This window comes from Asterias rubens, chromosome 20 (genome assembly GCF_902459465.1).
Source record: "Asterias rubens chromosome 20, eAstRub1.3, whole genome shotgun sequence".
Taxonomy (NCBI): domain Eukaryota; kingdom Metazoa; phylum Echinodermata; class Asteroidea; order Forcipulatida; family Asteriidae; genus Asterias; species Asterias rubens.
In genome coordinates this window covers 1,542,115-1,559,045 of record NC_047081.1, presented here as the reverse complement: position 1 = coordinate 1,559,045, position 16,931 = coordinate 1,542,115, and the positions used below count along the sequence as shown (strand labels likewise).

Below are 16,931 nucleotides of genomic sequence, written 5' to 3'. Positions count from 1 at the left end.
GATACCTCGATGACCTTTGACCCTGGAATGAAAAGATGTTTTAAACAAGACCAAACTTCACTCTTTGTGCTGACTCTCTCCCCTTCTGCCCTCTATCGGCAGGAATTGGTAAAGCTGCCTGTGCTGGTTCAGGGGCCCCTTCATCCAATCAGCAACAAGCTGGAACACAAAGCGACCAATCAGAAGGAGAGAGAGTCAGCCAAAAGAGGGAGCTTATGCAAAACAGTTGCCACTGGCATTTATTGCTATGCTGATTCAGGGGCCTTTCTGCCCAATCACAAGGAGGCAACATCCAAAGGAGCCAATCAAATCGACCCAGAGTCAGAAAATGAGTGTGTTTGTGCAAAAGAGCTGCTGATTGGCCACAAAGTTTTCCTAAGTCAATGACATTCTAGAGTACTGCTGTGATTTATTTATTTATTAAAGAATATTTATCAAACCTATGCAATAAGTAGGCCTATGTATTCAGAATAGTTGGGTAACAATTTAGTCACAAAAACCTTGAAGTGCCTTGAGATGTATGTTTTATAGTGGTAGATGAATGAAGCTTGGGTACAAGACCAAGATAGTAATATTTTATAATATTTTGTCCTGCAATTGTACAGACTAGAGTCTTTGAAATGACAGACAATCTCAAGTTCTGAAGAATTTTCTATGTCTCTCGGAGAATAAAATGTTATAGAAACATGAAGCGTGGACTTTCCATGGTGAGAGTTTTGACTTTAACCCAAGTTCAAAGGGAATACCGAAAGATCGTGGCTCAGAAAGTATTTAAGGAATTCATGGTTGACAGTTGCATAGAGCTTAAAGGGGCAGTACAGATTTGAAGATGACAATATTTCGATTTTGTTAAAAATTAATCGTCAGAAGATAAAATTGATTTGAGAATTGTTTCTGTGGCTCTTTATTACGAGGTCGCAATTTCATATATGTTACCAGTTAAAAATTGTATTTATTTAGCCGTATCGCTTTACTGGTTCCCTTTTATTTTACATGAAGATTGAGAGATAAATTACCAGCTGTGTTCTAGCATTGTCAGGTTTTAAAGGGACTTCACAATCTTGGTTCAATTCCTAAAATTAAAATAAATGACACGTTGCCTTGGATTAGGTGCTTTTGGCTTGGGCTAAAACCATTTTTGTATTCAATGAAAAAAGTCCGAGCAATATAACTTTAAACCAAGACAAATACACTCCTTAGATGCCCTGGGGTCGGTTTCATGAAGGTAACTTAAGGACTAGTCCCAGGAATATATAGGAGTTATATACTTAAGTCTAGTCCTAAGTTGGGACCAGTAGCTCATCCTGACTCTAGATAAGACTAGTCTTCACTCTTTGTGAAATCCACCCCTGGTCGCCCCAAACCCACAGCCTTAATAGATCGCTCATCTTTAAATCTGACAAGCTGGGTATCTCAAATACCGGTCACCAGTGATACTTAATCGGTACCACGCATGTGCGGAGAGGTTCTGTAAATGCCAGAAGTCAAGGAGGAATGTTTGTCGCTTGGCGATGATGGTCGACCGATTCAGGAACCATGCCCAGTCTGATTTCTACATCGTCTGGTGATAGAACTCAGTCTCCGTCCAAGTTATTTATTTTTTAATCGTATCCGATTTCAACCCCCTCTTAAAATATTTAATTTTCTGAGAAAAGACGTTTACATGTTTGTAGTGGATCGTGTGTGTTGTATGGTGCTACTGTCACAAAACGTAAGTTGTCTTTGACTTTTTATTTGTGTGTCTGATTTTGTATGCTTTGTCAATTTATAGTCTTGCCTCAAAAAAAAAATTGCCACATTGTTGCCATATTTGCATAATGTATACTTCTAGCAATTTTGATGAAGAAAAAGAAGAAGAAAATCACTGAAACTTTTTGGATTTCAGAAAAATATTGTTGGTATCTGTTTAATTTTGAGTGGAGACAACCAGTGCTGCGGAGCTGAGAAAGGAAATTTTGTTTTGATTTGTTTTCCCGGAAGATTCTTAAAACTCTGAATTTGAAATCATGCCAAAAATTCAACAGTTGTACTGCCCTCATGGGGATAGAGTATGCGTGACATAGGTGTAGTACACTGGTTTATGTACAGCAGTTCATGTAGATAATAATGCAGCACCGTTAATACAGGAAACCAGTGCAGTGGCCATTTTGTTTTTGGAAAAGTGGTAACCATACTTTTACCCTTTAGTTAAATACAATGCCAGCTGGTACACTGTCTGTGACAGGACATTTGACCTTTTGTCATGTGACCTTTTGAAAGGTTATGCTCAATCTTCTAATTGTCAACCAATATCTTTCATGGAAGAATGTAAATTGATTCCAAGGTTTTGTTTTTGCGCAGTCTTCCAGTCTGAAATTCAAAAGTAATAGACAATTTGTTTGTGACTGAAGTTTATTGCAGATGCTCTTCAACAAGTGATATTTTGTGTCACTTTGGTAATATATTGTACCTTCTCTGGGAGACCATGGTTTTTGTGTGGATTCTGTGCCTATTCTCTGTCTTAAAGGGAAGGTATACATTTGGTAAACATTCATCAAATTAATGGCAATAACAACTTTTGGTTTATTATAGAAGCCCACAGCAGCTTTCGATAGTATAAAGCATTTGGAGAAAAATTTCACTTTGAAGTTATGTGGTTCTGTAAAAAGATATCTGTTTTAAGGCCCAAAATTTGAACCTGAGAAGAAACGTTTCTCAGATTGTGTATTCCTACTGCGGATTGTTCTTCCCGGTGGACATATTCGCTTCGGATTTTTTTTTTTGGGGGGGGGGGTATCTCAATTAATGACCACCTTTTGAAATGAAATTTGCACATGTTAGATTTGTTATACATCTACTATTGTATGGGATAAATACAATTGCACTGTTCCAAAAACCAGGCATATACCTTCCCTTAGGAAATCATAGGAAATCAACCAAAGTTTTGTCATAGGAATAGTTTGAAGTTGAAACTCTTACAGTTTATGAAATATAGAGTATTGTAACACCATAATAGAAGGTATTATCATATACCTATAACAATATAGTATTTATAATATGTAGAAAGATATTTATGGTATCTATGTATATCTTTTTTTATAGAAAAATAGCTCATAAGGTTTTTTAACTATTTATTTTAAGTGTGCAATTTTAAACCGGGTTGTTCCTAATACTTACTCTTATTGAGTAAACTCAAACATATGTAACATTTGTGTGTGTGACTTCCCATAAAAATATTTAATTTTAAAATGCTCCACAATACTTGAACATGTATGACTATGACCACATCCGAGTTTTGGAGAAATTAAATGGACTGTTGAATTTGTGGAAATAATGTTTTTGTTTCTTGGCAAGTTTGTATCCAGCTGCCACCATTTTTGTCATGTTCCCTGTATACGACTGTACATTTGTAGTTGTAAATGTCACTTCATGAAAGGGGACCAGACTGATTTGTCTTCAAGCTTCATGCTTATTTGCTGGCCATTGGTGTTATCGTATTGCCTCATGATCTCAGGGTAGTTGTTGACTTTGGTCCATCAGACTTTTTGCTGTCGGCTTCCAGGGCTCAAACTTGGATGATTATCTAATGCATTCCAGGGAGTAGGGCTGAGTGAAGATTTGCAAAAGCCAGGCTACCCTGGAACTCCTTCTTCCTGGTACTCTGTCTCAATTTGATGAATCGCCACTTGTGTCCGCCAATCCATCGGAGGACTAGGTTTTGTCTACTCAACGATTCTGCAAGCTCTGCTTCAAACTGAACAGTCAAAGCTTACGGCCGAACCGGGATTCGAACCCACAACTTTCCAACACCTCTTATTACATCAAATCCCACCAAGATATCAAAGATAGTTTCCGCCGGGTTTTGTCCTCTGTGAACGGGCATTTGTATCAGTTTCTATTTTATTTCAACAGCCAAACCAGGATTCGAACCTACAACTTTCCAAAAACCTCATAAATATTACCTAAAATATCTCAACCACCAAGATACCAAGACATAGTTACCACTTTCCTATTGGGACGGGCATTTGTATCGGTTTGTTTTCTATTCCAGCAGCAGCCCATCATACACCAACGGCTCTTCGTCCCAACCGACCACGGCGCAGCACCACAGCGCTCCCCCTGCCGCAAAACCCTACAGCGCACCCCCTCCTCCTGCCACACAACACTACAAACCATCCCAGCCGCCAGCTCAACAACACTACAAACCATCCCAGCCGCCAGCTCAACAACACTACAGTGCACCCCAGGACAAGTAAGTTATCAATCATCTTTTTTTTTCATTATTAAAACTAAAAGAAACCAATCATAATCTCTCCCCTTTCGCTGATCAAATAAACAACAAAATGGAAGCTGCGCACTTATGGGTCATATCTCAGGTCGTGGCTGATAACGTCCTTCCATCTTTGTTTAATGGTTTATTACTAGAAGGTCGTTTGTGAGGTCATTTGTTTTAGGGTCATATTTTGAAGGCTTATTTTAAAATGACCATTCTAAAAGGTCACACCTTAAATGCTTATTTCAAAATAGCCTTTAAACTCTAAATAATGACCTTGAAAACAACCTTTTGAAAACGACCCACAGATCGTAAAAGCAACTTTCTTACATCAGCACCAATTTTACGTCAGTACCATTTTCGCAGCATCTGGCTATGAAGAATTATTTCATTTCATTGAGCTGCTCATTAAATTTGTTGCGCAAAACATTTCTCGCCATGGTGTAAAAATCTCTCACCATCTTGGCTCCATTTGAAAATATTATTGCCACAAATTCATATACTGACGTCTAATGCTGACGATCATTTACATAATATGCACTAAAACCCTCATGCATATCTAGGGCTAACACTTAAAAACAAAACACACAAACCCAGAAAAGTAAATCACAAATTCATTATTTTGTAACCAACATTTTGCAAAATCTAATAAAAGCTAACCAGCTTTTACCAATAACACCCAAAAGCAAATTTCCTTAGTAGGACTTCAAAAGGATTGTATAGTTTGGTGTTTTTATGACGTGAAAAGTATCTGCTTCAAGTAGATGTTCATTTCAAAAGGAGTGTTTAAAGCAACTATTGCTGCACAACTATACATTACAAGCAAATGACGATAACGCTTTACATCGTGAACAGCATCTGCTTTAAGTTGGTCTTTCATCAAGAGCAGCAGTAAGACTAGAATCCCCTACTTTATTCTGAGTTGTCACATTTAAGGTCAGGGGAGATTCCTTCGGTGTTGTCTAAGGGTTGTTACTTTGCTGAATCCCGCAAACAGCAGCCAGCTGGTGTGGACGGAATCTTGATACATGTAAAGGATTGCTCGTCCCTATTTGTGTCCATTTCCAAATGTCAGATGTTTCGCGTCAAATTTTCCTTTCGAACAGCAAAGAAAACTCGGCAGTGCCGATTTTTATTAGGGCTGTAGTTTTGATTCTGGCACTCTCTACTTCAGGGAAAAAATTAACTTCATGTCGAACGGGAACATAAACAAGAAAAGTAGAAAATATATGTTGATAAAAAAGGGCATTGCATATGGTATTGTCCTTGCAAGCTTGTAATAGTAGACTTGACTTTAGGTGGTGCTTTTGAAAATGTAGGTGTTGAATAATTCATTAGCTGATGCTAGTGTGATATCTACGGATAATTAATCTTCTAAAAGAATAGAAGGCTTCATGAGTTCGGCCAGCGACTACCAGCAACGCTCCATGGAAAAAAAGTCTCACGAAATCTTTGTCAGAATCGTCGTCAAGTATCGCTGAATGGTGATCCATGGCTGCTAGTTGACAAAATCTTCCCTCCCTTTAAAACCTTCCCCCCTAAAAAGGAATGGTATGCTCCGTTTTCCTTAGTTATGTCTTGAACCAAGCCTTCCCTATTTATTTTTATTGTTTTTTAAGCTGAAAGTGAAAGTAGTCAGACTATAACAGCATTTTTCTGTGCCGTGAGAGGACAAGATTCTTGCTCTGAATAAAAATTGAAAACAGATGCATCCCAACTTTTACTCCTACGTGTATGAATTTCAATGTTCTTTTTTTTGTTATAATTTGCACGAAATGAAAATGTGTAGGTCTTTAAATATTTTTTAGGGGAAATCCCTCAAGCTGACCCAAGTAAATTTTTATTAACCAAACTGAATTTTGAATATTAACTATTCGGAGGTTAAATTATTTCAGAATGTCTGTTGAAATGTTCAGAACTGTTTTGCTGAAGTCGGTTTTTTAACATCATAGTCTACAATTGCCTTTTAATTGCCTTTTAATTAGCTGTTTATTAGTTTAGATAAGTAGGAAATAACTCAAGTAGTCGTTCCACCTTTAATTCTTCTCTGAATTCTTACTTCCCAGGTCTTGGACAATTATAAAACTTGTAATGAAAATTTGAAACGTAAGAGTAGAGTGTTTGTAGCTCATATGCACATTTTTTTCCCCAAACATTTTGTCTTTTAAATGATCATAATATTTATGAATTGTTGAAATGTTTATGTGTGGTTTCTATACATAGTTAAACACAAATACTGAGTCTTAGTCTTGTATAGAATGCAAAATTTGGGCGGGAAGTTCGGTGTTATATTTGTTTATCGTTCCCTTGTCCGTTGTCTGTATTTTTAGCACGAACACAGGCTGGTAGTAGTTGTAGAACGATTATTTCTATTTAATACAAAATAATGGAAACAGTGTTCTAGAAATGTCTGTGCAGCTGTATTGAAAGGGGGAGCATGAACGCATTTGGAATCGTGTGGAGCCAGTCATGTGACATTCCTGCTATGCCGAAGATATCATACCACGCTACCGGGGATCGACTCAAAAAAATTCAAGTGGAAAAATTGTGCACAGGTCCAATGTCAAAGAGCTGTTTAGGCTCAAAATCTGGCGAAGCACAACAAAATTATATGCCTACCAAAATGAGGTTACCAGGCAAACTACTGTGTCACATATACAATTTGTGACTGGTATCCTGCTCATTTCTGCGTGGCAGACAGTTGTTAAGCAATGTTATTTTCTTAGCAGCTCTTTAAAATTGGGCCCTGTTCTCGACAAAGTTTTATTTTCAAGTTGGGTGATTAAAAAGCTGTGTGATTCGTTTTTAGTTCCACTGTTTCTATTGGTGTAGCTTTTTCTTTAAGGACGCTTTTCAAGTCCAGGCCTTAGGTAGGAGGCAAAACAGTGCCCTCTACTGTCTAGTGTATTATGTGTTCATATTGTATCCGTAATAGTTTATTATAGACCCTTGTCAGGCTGCCATCTTGTTGTCACATGTAAATCAATGAAACCCAAACTGAGGCTGGGAGTGGCAGATAGTCTGGTACCATTTTGGAGTAATGCATATATGCAAATTGTCATCTGTTCACTTAGAGAACATGACCAATATGATGGTAGCTTTATATGGGGTTGTCTGAAAGGGAAGGTACAATATATTATGATTTATTGATCACTTGGTGTAGACTTGATCATTGCAAAATGACCTCTCTCCGGTTAAACTGTGCGATATAAAGTTGCCTATACTTTTTTTGGAGCAAACAACCTATTTTATAGACACTTGCTGAGATTTATCATAGTTGTCAATATTAGTTTTTACAATTCTCTCGAAACTGGTTTCGCTAGCTAGTCGCTGAAAAAAGGTTAAGGTCAAAAATCTGAAACTGTCCACGCAGATGTGTTGTGGAATAAGCTGTTGCAAGCAACTTACCAACCAAAAGAACCTAGGGTACAAATGCACACAAAATATTTAACCTGACGTTTCGAGCCTTGCAAGGTCTTTTATCTTTTCATACAGAGATTTGTTGGGTCAATCCCTTGCATGTTAAGTGCAGCCAGCATAACTCGCATTCTTAGAATGTTCGCATGGCGCACCTAATTCAAGGCATAGGACAGATCCCGGGCTGCAAAAAAAGCAAACCCTGGTTGGAAGCGTTGTATTTGATTATGAGCTGAATGAGTGTGCCATGTGTTTTGTCTCATCGATCTTTTATGTTTAACCGAGAGGGAAGATTTTTTTTAATGGGTTGGTACAGTATTGGTTATGAGCAAAATTACAAGTCACTGAGTAAGTAATTGCTCAATATTTTAAAACAAACTTCCGTAAGAATTTTGTTGCTTTTTAAAAATATTTTTATATAAATTTTATTTTAGAGAAAATAGAATTAGCTGTTGCAAATAACTTACCAACCAAATGGACCGAGAGTATAAATGCAAAAAATAGTTAATGGCCTAGGATCGAAACGTCAGGCCATTAAGTACTTTTTGCAATTTTATTTTAGAACGTACAATTTTATTTTTTACATTTTTAGAAAATGAGAGAATAGCCCCTAAAAAGCGGCCTCTTTAAGGAATTTCCAATTTCTATCAAAGGATTTAAAAGAATTATCTTCCCCAAAATTATATCAGCTTTCTTAATATTCTGTGTATTTAGAAAATGAAACAACAAACATTTGGTTTTAAATTGTACTGAATGCTTCAGAGAGACTTATTATACATGTATGAGTGTGAAGGGGAATGACCTATAAATTGTTGGCTTCGTGAAATTCATTGCTATTCACTTGTCAAAAAAGACAACATTTTGAGCATTTATTTTATTTTTTATTTTTTTATATTTTTATGCAAGTCGCCCAAAACAAGGCTAAAAGCCACTCTAGGTTAAGGGCTACAAGGAAGAAAACATAGACATGCAGAAACTCAGTGGAGCTGGAGGTAGGAATTGACATTCCTCTTAAAAGATGGAAGATAAATTCTTATCAATTTGAATAGTCTGGGCATCCTTTATAATGTGATTTGGAAGAGTGTTCTCTTCTTTTATCAGTTGGCACCACTACTGTGGTGACTTGTTTTTGAACTACCCATGTTGTACCATCCTATAGTTCTAAACCTTTTTCACTGCTTCATCGTCGTGTGTTTTAAGACGACCCAGGCATCCAAGGCCGCCTCCTCTCGTCAGTCCACCAGTGGTCAGACCGCCCATCGGGATGTTTAACTTTAAGTCTAGGTACACGGCACCACAGAGGGAGGATCCCAACGCCATCATCGCAAGGGCCCTTATGCAGAATCCAGATGCAGTCAAGACGTATGTTGAGATGGGGATAAGTTGTTAAGGGTGGGGAGGGGAAGGGGTGAGGGGTGACTTGGTGGGGTGAGGGTTGACTGGGTGGAGAGGAGTGTAGGGGAAGCATGAATTGGTTAAGTTCGGAGCACAAAATCGTTGTTGAGATAGGATAAGTTCTTGGGGAGGAGTTATTAGGTGGGAGGGGAGAGGACTGGAAAAGAAAGGATAGGGTGAGGGGTGACTGGGTGAAAAGGGTTTAGGGGGTTGAATTAATGGGTAAAGGGAGAGTTTGGAAGATGTTTGTTGAGGTGAGATAATTTCTTTGGCTAGAGGTAGGAGGGGATATGGTGAGGGTTGACTTGGTGGAATGGGGACAAACTGCGGGAGGTAGCATTACTTGGGTGGACAGGGTTGCAGGGGTAGCATAAATGGGTGAAGGGGAGGTTTGAACTCAAGACATTTGTTGAGATGGGATAAGTTCTTAGGAGCAAGGGGAGGGGCAGGGATTTGGGTGAGAGTTGACTGGGTTGAGTTAGGGTTAACTGGGTGGAGATGTTTGTATGGATGGTGAAGGTGAGGGTTTGGAATAGATGTATGGCGAGAGGGGATAAGTTCTTAGGGGTGGAGTAGGGAGGGGATAGAGTGAGGGTTGACTGGGTGGAACGAGGGCAAACTTGGTTGAGTTAGGGTGAACTGTGGGAGAGGGTTGTAGGGGTAGCATGAGTGGGTAAAGAAGATGGTTTGGAAGATGCTTGATGAGATGGGATAAGTTCTTAGGGGTGTAGACAGGAAGTGATGAGGGTTTACTGGGTAGAGTAGGGGTAAACTGGGTGGAGAAGTTTGAATTGTATGGGGTAAAATGAATTGGTGAAGGGGGAATGTTTGAAAGATGTTTAGTGGGGATGGGTTGACTGGGTGGAATCAATGGTTGATGAGGATAACTGGGATCTTAAGATGTGAAAGGGTGGGAGGGGAAAGGGTTGCAGGGGCAAAAACCTGTTTTTAATCACCTCAACTTTTATGAAAGTAGATTTTAATGTCATTTATTTAATTTTGTACAAGTTCTTGCTAAGATATTAGTGCATACTTTATCCTCCCTGGCTTGAATCATTTTAACTTTCATGAAAGTAGATTTTAAATTGATCACTTACTTTTTTTATAAATTTCTAGTTGCTAAAATGATTGATGCCTACTTTATCCTCCCTCACAGATGTCAGGGTGTCGTTCCAGTATTCACAGTAGATAACACGGTAAAACATGAAATGCCCACTGGGCCACAGAGCCCCACAAGTCCAGGAATGAACTTTCCCCGGGAGCCAGGGTAACTGATTTACACCCCAAATTACTCCAATTTGTTGTCTTTGATTGAGTGTTGTCGTTTTGGGTTGGGAATGTTTCTCACATTAAAAGTTGTTCATTTCCTTTTTAGAGATCATGAACTTTAACCTTGTCTTTGGGGACTAAGTGAGCAGTCAATCTTATCGTTCAATCAAATACTCAATGTTATTATCCAATCACAAACAAGTAGACTAATTTAAAACAACATTACTTCCTACTTTAGACTGATTTCTGATGTTGTTGCCCCATGAACAAATCAAGAAAAAACTGTCTAAATACATACTCTCTCGGCCCTTAAATTCTCCTAATTTATTTCTAAGGACCAAATGTTATGCCTGTCAAAGACAATGTGAGATTGGTTGAAATATCTCAGCCAATCAGAAATCTAAACAATTGAAGATCAAACATTGAGATTAATAACAGCAAATCTGATTGGTGACATTTTTTTACTGATTAGAACAAAGTATATAACCAATAAAAAAGTGTATATAACTAGCTAAGTTATTCAGCCAATCAAAAACCAGCTTGCATTTTTGACACCTACTGAAAGCACTCACTTGATTGGCTGTCTATTTTTGTACTTGATAGAAGTACAGTCATCACCTTCAAAGAAACAATGTGATTGGTTAGAAGTTGACATTGACAATGTAACAAGCTTCCTGATTGGCTGCCCACCATACTCCCTTCAGATGTCCATTATACGTGTATACATTTTGTAGCATGCATTAGTTTGAATTTTTAGTGTCATAATTAATAGTTTTCATCATGTTTGGTTAATCACTTTTTGTAATTATACATAGTCTGTATGAAACACATTGCATTTTTTGAATAAATAATTTTTCAGCACTGTTGTGTCTCAAAGTCATTTTATAGCATGGATAAAACAAGACCCAACCATATCGTCAAGTAATAACTTCATTGCGTAGAATAAATCACCATGTAGAATTTACAACCATTATTAAGTCATCTTTCTGTAGTCATTAGCGATATCAAAAATAAATATTTGTAGTTTTGTTCAATTCTGAAGATTATGGCTGCAGTTGTTGGCATTTGGAGACTTTGTTGACACTTGGTTGCAGCAGACTTACTAGGTGAATTTATTGTTCTTGGTAATGTGCGAATGATCGCATTAACTATCACAATGGAGATAAACTTTGGATGTCTGCTGCCATCTTGCGTCCAAAAGTCTCCCATTGGTCAACCCAAAGATTTGCTAAGCACAGAAAAATCTTGCTTAGCAAAGAACAGGCTACCAGCCAAAGTAATGTATAGTTTACATCTTTGGGATTGGTTCCCTGACTTTTCTTATGCTTATCAAAGAACTTCACCAAGTATTGTTCTCCTAACTTTGACCCAAGCCATTTTCATTCAGAAATCTTCACAAGTTTATTTTTATAATTGTGCGGTTATAGACACAATAGCAAAATTACCTCTTTTGAAGAAAGGTGTTTCAAAAACCTTATGTATAAATCTTAAGTGTTTTTGTGTAATTATCACACAACAGTTGGTTGAGATATGACTGGGCCTTGGTGATTTTGTCTTAACAGTAAGGCCATATAAAAAAAATATTGTTGATCGTCCATTTTTTTTGCGGATGGGGGAGGGAGGGATATTTTTTTTTTTTTTTCAAGTTTTGTTGACATGCCAAACTAATATGAAATCAAGAATAAAGAAATCATCACAATCACTATAAAACAGAGGGTTTGTGTGTTTTTGATGTTTTCAATAGTTTTGTCAAACAAATTTAACTCCTAGATGACATTTTCTGTAAACTTTTCCAAACAACTGAGCACAGTGTAGCCCAAGTAAATAATTATTTGAAGAATCGTTCTTGCTTTGCCAACATGAATAAAAACCTTCTTTAAACATCTTTTCAAACCTGTACATTTTGAAAAAAATATCACCTGAAAAATCTGGGCAGTAAAAGTATAAAGAGATATCCAGACATGGAGTAAAAAATAAATAAAATGGGGTCGGGCTGTTTTGAGCGGTCGGGCGGGGACGATCAACAATTTTTTTTTTATGTGGCCTAATGGGTGTATTTTAAATATATGTGTGGCAAAGTTGATTGTGTCGTTGTTATTTAAACGTTATTGTTTAATTGTTTCCACCAATGGATTTTTCCATCAAAGTTTAGTTGTCGATCGATGCAATGGAGTGTGTATCTTGTCTATTTTATACAAACATGGACGCCTTTGTTGTGTGTCTTAGCATATTTATATACCCTGCTTTATGTTTGTGCCCGTATAAATATTTGCCCCCTAAAGTAAATGAGATTTTGTAAAAGATCATAAGAACATGGAGGTAGAAGACTTGGCTTGTACAGTGTGCTGATCAACATTGTACAACATGTTTGCAAGTCTTTACGTTTTACCAAATATATTTGTGCCATTTCTACAACCACTTTTCCTTCACATTAAAGCCATTGGACCCTTTCGGTAAACAGTATTGTCCAAGGCCCACACTTCGTGTACCACAACTTCTATATCAAATAACAAACCTGTGAAAATTTAGGCTCAATTGCTCATCGGAGTCGGGAGAAAATAACGGGAAAACCCACCCTTGGTTTCCGCGCGTTTCGCCGTGTCATGACATGTGTTTAAAATAAATCCGTAATTCTCGTTAACGAGAATTGATATCGTTTTGCTGTTTTCTCAAAAAGTAAAGCATTTCATGGAATAATATTTCAAGAGAAGTCTTTCACCACTATCTTCTGTAAACCATGTAAGTTATTTGTAAATCTGTGAACTTTTTGGGTTTTTTTCTGAACCGAAAGGGTCCAATGGCTTTAAAGTAAGAACAGTAGTCAAAGCAAAGAATCACAAGAACTAATGGTTCATTGTGTGGTATACAAACAAGGGGTAAAACAAAATTGGCTGTTAAGTGGCTCTATGAAATTGAAGTAGGGCCCAGGTTAGCAGTTGAAGTGCCGAAAGATAAACAAAATTTTCTAGAAAATCGGCCCAAGTATGAAAGGGACTTACATGTATGTATTCTGGACTTTGACAAAGGAATCTAAAGTAAAAATTAAAATTAGCGTAAAGTATTATTTTTGCTGAAATAGGTTTAAAGAGTTAGTCGTAATTAATATTAAGAAAAAGGTAAAGAAAATTATAGTTTATCGTATTTTGGGGTAGCAGAAGTCTTTATCTTAAACTCCTGGTTTAGACCGCTGTCATGGGGGCGGCCATTTTGTCAGTACACACGAGTAAACATAAATCATGGACATGTGTACAATTTTGGTTACCAGAAAACGGTCACCAGCCAAGATACCATTTCAGATGTACAATTTTGTATTGGTTTCCTGCTGAAATGATGGTGAGAAATTTAAGTGGTATTAGACTTGTTTCAGTCCGAAATCCAGGAGCCAATTTCAAATCTGCTTAGCAAACATATCTGCTTAGCAAAATTGAGCAGGAAACCATTCACAAATTGTACGTGCGAATTGGTATCTTGGCTGGTAATTTATTTCTGTTAACCAAAATTGTTTTGTGCTTGGCTTCTTTGTTAGCGCTATTGTGTTTCTATTTTGTTAGCGCTATTGACACAAGACTTCTGGTACTTCTTAATGCATAAAATATTTATTTAGTTAGTCAGTCTTGAAAAAAAGCGTGTAAGTAGGGTATATAAATATTCACTTCAAATCCATTGGTGGTTTTGTAATTGCTGTACTAATAGACTCGTTTGGCGTTGCTATTAACGCAATCTGAATGTCCGATAACAGTGTGGTTTGAGCATGAGTTGTTGAATGTTGATGCGAATAATATTTTGTTTTTTTGTGCATGGCAAGAATTCCACCCTGTTTTCCCTGTTAACGCAGCCTGTTGAGTTATATCTAGCAGCCTACGTCACATGCAAAGAAACAAACAAATGGACAAGTGTCACATAGTCACAAGTTTAACTGTCGGTATTTTGTAATTGAAACTGTATTTTGGAAGACACAACTCATCGTTATCTTCAAGAAATATATCATATCTATAACAGGATTGGTAGAGCTGACATAATTAGTCGCAGACAGTGTTTATGTTTTGTGTGATCAACCATATACTTGAAAATTTTGGCTTAATATCTGTTGTTTCAGTTAGGAGAATATAGTATTAAACCATGCCCACTTTTAATATTTTATCTTGTTGTCTTTAAAGGAACACATTGCCTTGGATCGGTCGAGTTGGTCTTTGAAAAGCGTTTGTAACCATTTGTTATCAAATGCATATGATTAGAAAGAGACTTTAAAAGTAGAATACAATAATCCACACAAGTATCACTCGAAAATGCGTGGTTTTCCTTTTACCTCGTCGACTAACACGGTCAGCCATTTATGGGAGTCAGATTTTTGACTCCCATAAATGGTTGTTGCATTTGTTTAGGTTTTCAGATACAGTTTTCTCGACAATGACTGTGTTTTTAGAGGAAAATAATTCACCGAAAAAAAGTGGTTCTGAAAAAATTGCATTATTAGGTTCTGAAGACACTTAAATCTGAGGAAAAGTGCCTTTTTCTTTTACTTTTAAAATTAATGTTCAATCAGTTACGGTAGTATTTTACCGCATTGTTTTGTGGGAAGATTCATGGATGCCTGAACAAGATTTGACCTTGAACTCTTACTGCTTGAACAAAGTTTTGTATCTCAAGTTTTTGTTTTATCTCAAATAGAGTTGTATCTAAAATAAGGTCATATCTCTAATGAGGACATATCTCTAATGAGGTCATATCTCAACTAAGGTCGTATCTCAAATAGAATGGTATCTCAACTATTAGGGTCATATCCCAAATGGGATCGTAACTCAACTTGGGTCATATCTTAAATGCAGGGTATTATTTTGGTACTTGTCAAAGACCAGTATCATCACTCGATGTATTCCAAAATATGCATAAAGTGCTACAATCTTTTCACTCATCAATGTGCAAATGAAGTTAATATTTTATTATATTTTTTTTTTTGCCTACTCAAGCGAACATTCAGTTTGTATATAATCAGTAAACTACAGCTAGATTTCATAAATTGTGAGCAGGGGGCATAATATGAAGAAAAAAAAATCAACTATTCAGCACATATAACGTAATTTTAAATCCTGATGGCTCAGAGGAGTGTAGGGGCAGACCATGTTCTGCTGAATAAATTTGTTCTTCTGTAAAATACAATGATGCAAAAGTAAACATACATATTGATTGTCAACATTGTAAGCGATCTTTTTGTGTCAATGTTTAGCTTTTGAAACCAGCATTTTACCTGTCACTGTTTTCTTAGGTCTGCTTTTAAGTCCACAACTTTGCTAAGCATGGAAAATGCTACATGGTAACCACATCACATTGCCAATGCTGTAACTAGCATTGGTTGGCTTGTGCCTTAAGCGCTCGCCTTTCACCAAGGTGGCCCTGGTTCGATACCCTGCCAGGGCCATATGTGGGTTGCGTTGTGCATTGGTTCTCTGCTGTGCCACAAGGGTTTTTCAGACCATCAGGTTGTGCTCCGTGGTCATAATGGGTTGTTGTAGCCGCGTCCTTCGCATTTTAGCTCTTAGCTGCGAGTAAGGATGATTAGCCTCCCAAATTATTATTATTACTATTTTCGTTGTATCGATGTATATAGCATTATCAATGCTGTAACTAGCATTACCAATGCTGTAACTAGCATTACCAATGCTTTAACTAGCATTACACGTACCAATGCTTTAACTAGCATTACCAATGCTTTAACTAGCATTACCAATGCTTTAACTAGCATTACCAATGCTTTAACTAGCATTACCAATGCTTTAACTAGCATTACCAATGCTTTAACTAGCATTACCAAAGCTTTAACTATCGTTACCAATGTGTAACTATAGCATCACCAATGTGTAACTATAGCATCACCAACAATGTAACCAATGCTGTAACTCGCATCATCATACCATTTCTGTATATTAGCGTAATCAACTCTGTAACTATAGTCTTATAAACAATTAACTATTTCTAGGCATTTGTTTGTGTTGTCTATTGAGCATGTTTATCTTGTTTTTGTTTGTCACTTTACTGATGTTCACCACATATTAAGTTGTGTTGTAATTTTACCAACTGAAGTAACTTTGAGTTACCTACTTTTCCTGTATTTACAAACTAAGCTTAGGAACTAGACTTAGCAAACTGCATGAACTCTGTATTCTTTTAGTCACTAATTTTGAAGTATGTCAGTTACAAAAAGTGAGACGTTTTTACATACACTTCAGGGGATTTGGGGTTTAAACAAAATGGTTTCAATTGCCTTTTAAAAGATACAAATAAAAATCCAAGCATTTTTTCGTATGCAGATACTGTTTTTTTGTTTTTTATGAATTAAAAATTGGATTGTGCCAAAATTTTGTACAAGAGCAGGAGTTGAACATTCGACCTCCGGGTTAACATCTCATTTTTTTGTTCTGACTGAAAACGTGCGTAATATTTACTTTCTGTAGCATTCAGACATCATGATTTACTTTTTAAAATGTCAGAAAATATTTTATTTACCATATGTAACTTCTTAACTTTTTACACATTATTTGCCTTTGCATTTACCCTTCATATCCACTTATAAAATTAGACAAACTAACCTTATTTTTTCTAA

General features: G+C 36.8%; 1 protein-coding gene across 4 annotated transcripts in view; it reads left to right on the top strand.

The window, feature by feature from the left end:
- LOC117303811 (LIM domain-binding protein 3-like) overlaps positions 1-16,931 on the top strand; it is a 53,139-nt gene that overhangs the window by 23,452 nt on the left and 12,756 nt on the right. For 2 of the 4 annotated variants that reach the window (XM_033788177.1, XM_033788176.1), the window contains exon 9: positions 4,031-4,231. In XM_033788177.1, coding sequence (XP_033644068.1) covers positions 4,031-4,231 — 201 coding nt within the window. Of the gene's footprint in view, positions 1-4,030; positions 4,232-8,869; positions 9,032-10,220; positions 10,332-16,931 lie in introns of all 4 variants that reach the window. The other 2 variants (XM_033788175.1, XM_033788174.1) reach the window with 2 other exon arrangements.